Genomic DNA, 8,104 nt, shown 5'->3' with positions numbered 1-8,104 from the left:
ATGTGTCCAGTGTTCCCGTATCTGGTCTTTCTTACCCTTAAGAAATGGCCCATCCTGTCTCAGTCAGTTGACCATCTTTGCAACTTAGGTCTTTTTCCCCCGCCTCAGCCTCCTCCTCTGGAAGGTGGGAAAATAACCCTCATTTGCATTCCTCTCAAACAGCCATGGGAACTCCTGGCACCACAGTGGATAGGATCCAGGACCCAAAGCCCCTCATCACTCTGGGCAGGCCTGCTGAGGCAGGCAGTGCTACAGCCCCTTCCTCTCAGATCAAACTGTGCTCTCCACCACCACTCCACACAGCCCCCATGCCAAAGTCAGGGGCCCACACAGTTTTGTTTCAGGTGTTTTATTAAGTGGGCCATACTGCAGCTGGTTTGTAAGTTGCAAAACAACATAAATTTAACAGTAATAACAGCCAGTTAGACTGGGACAGCTTTTTCTTTCCTTAAAAAAACTGAAAAAAGAAAAGAAAAAGACTTAAAACATACAATGGAGGGTTAAATAAATAATACATTTTAAAAAAAGGAAAACCTGTTAAAACATGCTTATATTTACTTCTGTGCAACTGTGTGCCAAGAGGAAACGTGATTCTCCGCACGATGATATATCCCGGCATGTCACCTTCCCAAATAATACTGACAAAACAGAAAAGACGTAGGGCTGACTCATCAGTGCTTACAGAGGCACTACTAAAAATCCCTTTGATTGGAGTGTGGGGATTCCTGCTCAGCACACCTGTGTGGCCCGTGAAAGCCAAATATCTATAATAATGTTAATATAGAAAACATTAGTTTAAAAACGATGTGGAATGGCCTCATTAACGCGGCAGGGCGAGGAGGCAGAACTGCCCCGCGGCGCCGCAGGCTCAGTCCAGGGAGGCCGCAGGCTCCAGCGTGGCCACGGCGAGGGAGGGCGCCAGCTTCAAAATAAGCGGCACCAACCTCACCTCCCTCTCCCTATCACTCTTTCACATGAAAGTGTGTAAAAAGCAAATCAGCAAATAAACTCTAAAATAGATTATTTATTCCAAAAATCCTCTACTTTTCTTTTTACAGTGAGTGTACATCTCTCATCTCCTGCACAACTCGCTTAGGTCCCTCTGGGAAGAAGGGGCGAAGTTGCAGGCGAGTCTCTGGGTCCTGCTGCTGGCTGGTGCTGGGAGGTCAGATATCGATGCCCTTGACCAGAGACGTCTCCAGTGTGATGTTGAACTCCTGCAGCGTCTGCAGCACGCGGATCAAGGAATTGACAAGTGTGTGGTCTTTGATCAGCGCCACATCCTCATACATGTGTGCAGTGATGGGGCAGTCGGCCAGCAGGGCGATCCAGTGGTGCAGGAGGTGGTCTCTGGCAGGGAAGGATCCATTCCGATGGGTCAGAAGGACAGGAGAAAGTTAGCGAAAGCCCAAGGGGGAACCTGCCCCATCACCTCCTGAACCAAGTGTGAAGCAGGAGAAGCAGGTCTCTCCCCACAGTCCCCTTCCCCCTCCCCTAAGAGCACCTGGTGAAGATGCCTTATAAGGCTTTAAAAGGCTCCTACTGGGAGGTACCTGGCTTCCCAGGTGGTTCAGTAGTAAAGAACCCACCTGCCAATGCAGGAGACTTGGGTTCAATTACAAGGTCAGAAGATCCCTGCAGAAGGGAATGGCTACCCATTCTAGTATTCCTGCCTGGGAAATTCCATGGACAGAGGAGCCTGACCAGCTAGTCCATGGGGTCACAAAGAGTCAGACACGACTGAGCATGAGCACAGTCAGAATCTGCTTGGGGGCTACCCAGTCCCAGGAATGCTGATCCAAACAGACCCTGTCATCCGCACAAGGCCTGCTCCTCCTCCCCTGCTGCCCCCTCTTCCCTCCAGACACACCGTCAACCAGACACTACATCTCCTCTGCATCACATCCTCCATCTCCTAGAACCTCACTCCTCTCCACAGCCACCACCACCAAAAATACACAACAAACTGACACACAAATAGCACTTAGCATGTGCCAGGCCCCTTTATAAGAGACAACCTTCATGACAACCCTATGATGTGAGGGAGCTGCTATCAGTGCTATTATTATCCCCTTAGTAGAGATGAAGAAATATCTACTGGTTGATGGAGACAAGCATTTATTCAAGAGCACACCGCCAGAAAGTAGCTGATCTGCGATGTGAACCTGGCGACTCTGGTTCCAGAGTCTGTCTTTAACCACTATGCCAACTCCTCCCTTCCACGGCCTAAATAAACCGCCCTGTTTATCTGGTCTTTGTGCTCTCACCTGACCCCTGGAATAACCCCTAACAATCTTGTCCACTCTGATGTGTGCCATTCCTGATATCAAATGACTATCATTTCAGTCCCCTGATTAATCAACTCTGTCCCAGCTCCTCAAGGCCCCCAGCCTACTACCGCCCATCCCACCTTCTGCCTGCTAATTCCTAACCCCACATCCTCTGCTTCGTTTAGGGCCTCTCTGCTAGTTTCGTCTGCTTCAAGCCCCCTCCTGACGTCTATCCTTTTGTTAAGGCTCACCTCAAACGCCACCTCTTCCTCAAAGCCTCCTCTGGTCTTTCTCCTCTGCGTTTTCAGCAAACCTTATCAATGAGTACTTTATCAAATTCTCCCAAGCTTCTGCTTTGTACTGTACTTAATTAGGACAAGTGAACTTCTAAATGGTAGGAACCATTCAGCTTTATTCCCACACCTTCCATGAGACCTAGCACATTCAAATGTTTGTTGAAGGAGTGACTAGATACATATACTCTGCTTCAGATTTTACCAGGGGGGCAGTTTTATTCCTTCCCATCAAAATGTGGCCCTTCCTCCCCATCAAAATGTGGCCCTTCCTCCCCAACTAGACACACGTTCTCACCCCCACACCCCCCACACACATGGTACATGAAGGAAATTAAGGGCGTCCACCAAGCTCACAAGGCCTTACCCACCCAAGGGCACGTGGTCACAGGATATTCCCCACCCCCAGCACCTCTAGCACCACCTGCAAGGCTGGCTGCCTGCACGCTGGGCCACGGGGCTGCAGTACCTGGCTCCCAAGCACACCAGCATCTGAAACTTGCCATCCTTGCCAATGTTCCGGGGATTATTGTTGATTGCTGTGACAAATCGGCAGAAGTTCCGGGCCCTCGTATGCCAGTTTTCCTCAGGGACAAGTTCGTTCTGCTCCAAAGTCTCATAATAGGTTTGTGCTTTTTCTGTGAAGAGGAGAAAAGCTTGCCAGTGACAGAGACTTTCAAAACGAACCTATCCCTGACTGTCCTACCTCAGGCCCCTCCATGTCAATGCAGGTAACTCAGTGAGAACAAGGGTGTTCTGATGTCCCTGGTCACAGTTCAAAATGATCCTTCTGTTCCCTAGCTCTGTGTTCTAAATTCCTTAATGTGACCCTTGATATAAAGATGGTCCTTTCTCAACAAAACTTCTGAGGAAGAAGCTTCTTACATCTATTTCTCCAGGTGGGGTCTAACAAAGGGCTTGGACTCCAGTGCTATCAACTGGCCTCTTGGACCTACAAGTAGGAAGTATGAGGGCTCATGACTAAGCCCGTATTATATATAACAGATGCCTGGAAAGAGTCTTTCCAATCCAGTTCACAGGAGATGAGGGGTGAACGGTGGGGGTAGGGGTGTTGTCTCATTACCTTCAAGAAAAGCCAGGGCCACCAAACAACAGATCTAACCTGAGACTCACTTGATTTGGCTTCTGTATCTCAGACCCTGGTGGTCAGCACCCACACATTAGGCTGATGATCCCCTCATGTCTGCATGCTTTTCCCACCCTCAAATCCTAGCCCAACTCACCCAAAAAATCCCAAATGAAGACATTTTTGAAGAGCCGTGGTGACTTAAACCCATGCTGGAAGGCCTGTTCCAGGGCCGAGACAAGGCCGCATTCTCCACAAAGCAACAGCGTCAGACTACCTCGCTATATAAGGAGACAGGGGAGAGTGCCAGGCTAGCCTTGATCAAGATGCCCTGCAACCACTAGACCCCAAGCCCACCACCCAAACCTGGGACGGCAGCAACACTCAGGCAGGGACCTTGTCTAGTCTCCCAGCATCTGGAAGGGCCCAACTCAGAGCCAGTCTCAGTGAAAAGCTGTTGAGTGAACAGATGATAGTTCTGGGTCCCCAGTAGGAGACAAAGCCAATGTGGCCGCTATTAAGGAGACGCAGACAGATTCATAAAGATAAGAGAAATACACACACTGGACTCTGCTGTGTTGTCAAAATGTAAGGAAAACAGGGTAACCCTAGGCACAGGTCCCCGGAGGAAGGAATATGCTGAATCTCAAACTAACTGAGGCACATCTTTGAGCCTGGAACAAAGTTATTCTCTCTTATTCAATATAAGGCCCTGGACTGGAGGGTCGGGAGGCTCACCTCTTTCTCAGGCTTATGGAAGTGCTTCACGATGCCATTGACTGCCTCACCGATGGACTCCTGGATCTGCCCAGTGTTCAGCTCTGATTAAAAATCAAGCAGATATCCAATCTCAGAGGTTAATAGTGCTTGGTTGACAGAGCAAAAGACTCAGGACATAGGGAAGGCCCACAGGAGAGGTGGGGCAGCCTGGACCCTGGGAAGAGTTGAGTTGCTCTTGGCTCACCCAACTTTGTGGAGCTAGCTCTTCCTAAAATCTTAGGACAAAAGCAACATCTAATACCTTGGAGTCTAGTCTCTAACAGATGCTCGGAAAATTTATTATTTGCCCTGGAATTCTGGCAACCAAAAGAGTGCCAAGCCTTGACAGTGAAGCCAGGAACTTGATAGTGAAAACAGGCAAGGCCAGAAAGTAGACCCCTCTCCTCCATAGGGTCACATACAAATAGCACAGAGGATTGGGCCTGGCTCCAGGAGCTCTCCCCTCTCCTCCCAGTCCTCTAACAGGAGTGCCAAATCCCTGCACTGCTTCATGAGAGGAGGGTGGCAATGCCTGATGCTGCTTTGCAGAGGTAGTTCCTGAAGCAGCTGTGCAGGCACGGATCTGGGCTCCCTCATCAGGGCTCCCAGAAATCTGCCCACTCTCCAGGCTGGGCAGTGTGAGGGCCCAGCCCCACCTTCCACTTACTGGGTCTGTTGTTGGGTGAGATGGTAACGAGCCTCCGGATGACGCTGGGAGACTGCTGCAGGGGTGGGGTCCGGCACGGCCTCTCATCCACCTCAGGCTGGGATGTGAGCAGCTCCCCGACCAGAACCCGCTCCAGGCTCCCGTCATCCATGCCCTTCCCCAACCAGCGGCCACATGGAAACCTGAGGTTCAGGCAATAGCCTGTCAGAGCTGTCAGCTCCTTCACTGTCTTTCCCTTTGCTGATCCACAAAGGCCATCAACAAAGCCGATCCCTGGCGACAGGCTCTGAAACTGGCCTGGGACCCCTCGTGGCCCTACTCCTCATCCCATTGTGAAGCACCAGGGAAGCCACCTGAGTGATGGGTGGCCTGGACAGTGGTAGCAGACACTTCCACTTGGAAAACCCTTTTTTGTCTCTTCCAACAAGAAGACTCAGCCTATCACACCTAAAAGGTCTCCCTGAGAAGCCCACAAACCCAAGCATCAAACACAGCCCCTGGTAGTACACCAGGCCCCGCTGTCTCAGGGCAGAGCTGAAGAACACTTACTTGTAGGTATGTCCGGTGATCTCATTCCTAACCATCACATACTCCACCAACCATTTGGCGTAGAGTCCAGAGTTATCATGGCCTATCTGCACAGTAGTGAGTTTCCCCAAGTTCTGGCACTGTAAGAGAACAGGGAAACAGAGATGATAGGAAGGTCAAGAAAATAGGAGAAAAGTGCCACACTGCTCAGAGGCAGAGATCTGACGAGCTGCCTGCAAGCTGCAGAGCTCATAGCTCCACCTGCCACCAAAGCTGGCAGTACAGTACTATCTCATGAGGAACGATGCTGAGAAAGAAAGATACTACAACCTAGAGGAAGAACTAGGGCCTGGGAACAGAAAGCTCTGGAAGTGGCAGAGCAGTCTGAGGTTTCTGTGAATCCTTGGGTTCAGCAGCTGAAAGAACTCTTGAGAATTCCTCAACACGCCATGGACAGGGAGGTATGCAAGTCCCGATGGGTGTTTCCCAGCCAGAGACCATTTACACAGGACAGGCTCCCTCTCCTCAGCTCAAGCCTTGGCTCTGGCCTCTGGTCATCCTGGGACAGGTCAGCTGTGCTGCAACATAATACTGTATAGAGCAAGGCCTCTATAAAACTCTGGAGGAAGGTGCCAAAGTAGCAGCTGAAACTCAGACGCCCAGAGCCTGGGGATGTGGTCCCGGGTAACACATACCTCGAAGGTCATCTCTAACAGGTTCCTGGGAATCTGCAGGATCTGTGTCTCACCCAGTTCTCCTGAGATGCAGATCCATGGGTTGGCGGTGAACATAGAGCCCCCCAGCTTCTTGCTCGGTACGATCAGGATGTGGTAAGGAATCACTGTTTAGGGGAAGGCATAAGGCGTTGGAGGAGATCAGGAATCCCTCCCTTACCTGAGAAGGCCCTGGCCTGCCCCAGGTGTGCTGGCGTGTCTGCAGCAAGCAGCAGGGCCGGAGGCCAGTTTAGAGCATCAGCCAATCGTCTCAGTCTCACTCCTCCCAGGGTTATCACCCAAACGGCCACACCCACGCCCATCTGTGGGCTCAGAGCTAAGAAAAACTGTCCCTTAAACATGACCGCCAACTCAACACTACTGAATGGCTTTTCAGAGCACTTTTCTATCTGTCATCTCAAGGACTCTAGTAACAATCTCCAGGGAAGCCAGGCAGGCATCACAATCCTTTCCTAAGCCCCCGAGAGGGAAACAGTTTCCCTCAGACCTCCTACATTCCAGTCCAGCGCTGCTTCCACCAAAGCCTATGACCCTCTTCCCTGGGGAGGAGAATGAGTGTCATATGAAAACAAGAGTCCACAATGCTGAGTCACTAGCCAAACTGCTAGCCATGGGCAAATTCAGACTCACTTCAGTTCAGCTCCTCAGTCATGTCCAGTTCTTTGCGACCTTATGGACTACAGCAACTGTTTACCTAACAGAGCATCCTGGGCCTTTCTGAGCCCATTTCAAACCCTTTTCCTCACTCTGCAAATAGGGAGATGGAGGCCCATTGCAGGGGCAGACACAGATCCATAGTGAGTTAGGGCAGAACAGGGTCCAGACCCAAACCTCCCACAGCTGTCTGGAGTTCTTCCTGCTACTTCAGGAGCTACTTTTCCCTGAGGGCCAGTCTGAAACTTTCTCTGATATTGAATGACTTTCTCAACCCAAAACAAAAGGGAGATTTCTTTACAGGTGTGCAGAGCAGGCAGTGAACTTCACCATCCCCACCCCACTCCATCTTAGGCCCCCAGAGCTGTGCCCAACCACCGTGATAACACAATGGCCAAAAGTATGAGCATCCTAGTTCAAAACAAGAAGAAACTTCAGAGAAAAAACCTCCTCCAAGGAGGGCTAGTAAAGACCTCTCTCCCCACAGAAGAAAGGACAAGTGATCATCTTCTTGATTTAAAAAGGGGTCAGTAAGTTAGCCTCTGACAGGTTCATGAAGACTGGCAATGGGAAGGCTAGGGGGGAGCACAGGGCCACTCACGGATAGTAGTGAAGACATTGGTGAAGCAGAAGTAATCAACGGCATTGAAAGAGAGGAGGTGATAGAGGAACTGTTCCTTCTCGTCGTCACAGCGCAGGAAGGCGTAGCGCTTGTAGAGTTTTCTGTCGGAGAGGAGGTAACACATCAGTCTCTCAGCCAAAAGTAGGGGAAAGAGGCTAGAAGTATTCAGTTCCGGAGGGAGATGGCTAAGGAAAGAACATGAGGGCAAGCCTCAAAGTTCTGTAGCCACCTAAAAAAGGAACAAAGCCAGCAACTCCATCTGAGGGGTAACGTGAAAGTAGCTTAACCTATAGAGGAACAACAAAAGCCAAGCTCTACTCGTGTCCAAGAGCTGACGTTACTGTAAAGTGTCAGAGGTTGTGGGACCTCATTGCTAACCTGAAGGCTTCTACAGGGCATCATCCCAGTGTGTGGCATGCAAGTAGCAATGGCAAGAGATTGTGGTCAGCATTCCTACCAGAGCTAGTCTCAGACCCTCAGCAGACCTGAG

At 50.5% G+C, this 8,104-nt stretch overlaps 1 protein-coding gene across 3 annotated transcripts in view; it reads right to left on the bottom strand.

The window, feature by feature from the left end:
• Positions 1–347: 347 nt before the first annotated feature.
• The window catches only part of DENND5A (DENN domain containing 5A), a 94,076-nt gene continuing 86,319 nt past the window's right edge, over positions 348–8,104 (bottom strand). For 2 of the 3 annotated variants that reach the window (XM_052652354.1, XM_052652355.1), the window contains 8 exons: positions 7,594–7,715; positions 6,300–6,445; positions 5,626–5,744; positions 5,077–5,258; positions 4,389–4,471; positions 3,808–3,931; positions 3,033–3,201; positions 348–1,350 (listed from right to left, as the gene is read on the bottom strand). In XM_052652354.1, coding sequence (XP_052508314.1) covers positions 1,167–1,350; positions 3,033–3,201; positions 3,808–3,931; positions 4,389–4,471; positions 5,077–5,258; positions 5,626–5,744; positions 6,300–6,445; positions 7,594–7,715 — 1,129 coding nt within the window. In that variant the 3' untranslated portion in view covers positions 348–1,166. The remainder of the gene's footprint in view (positions 1,351–3,032; positions 3,202–3,807; positions 3,932–4,388; positions 4,472–5,076; positions 5,259–5,625; positions 5,745–6,299; positions 6,446–7,593; positions 7,716–8,104) is intronic. The other variant, XM_052652356.1, reaches the window with a different exon arrangement.

Source organism: Budorcas taxicolor, chromosome 15, assembly GCF_023091745.1.
Source record: "Budorcas taxicolor isolate Tak-1 chromosome 15, Takin1.1, whole genome shotgun sequence".
Classification (NCBI taxonomy): Eukaryota; Metazoa; Chordata; class Mammalia; order Artiodactyla; family Bovidae; genus Budorcas; species Budorcas taxicolor.
Note: the sequence above shows the minus strand (reverse complement) of the source record. Positions and strands in the feature narration are given on the sequence as shown.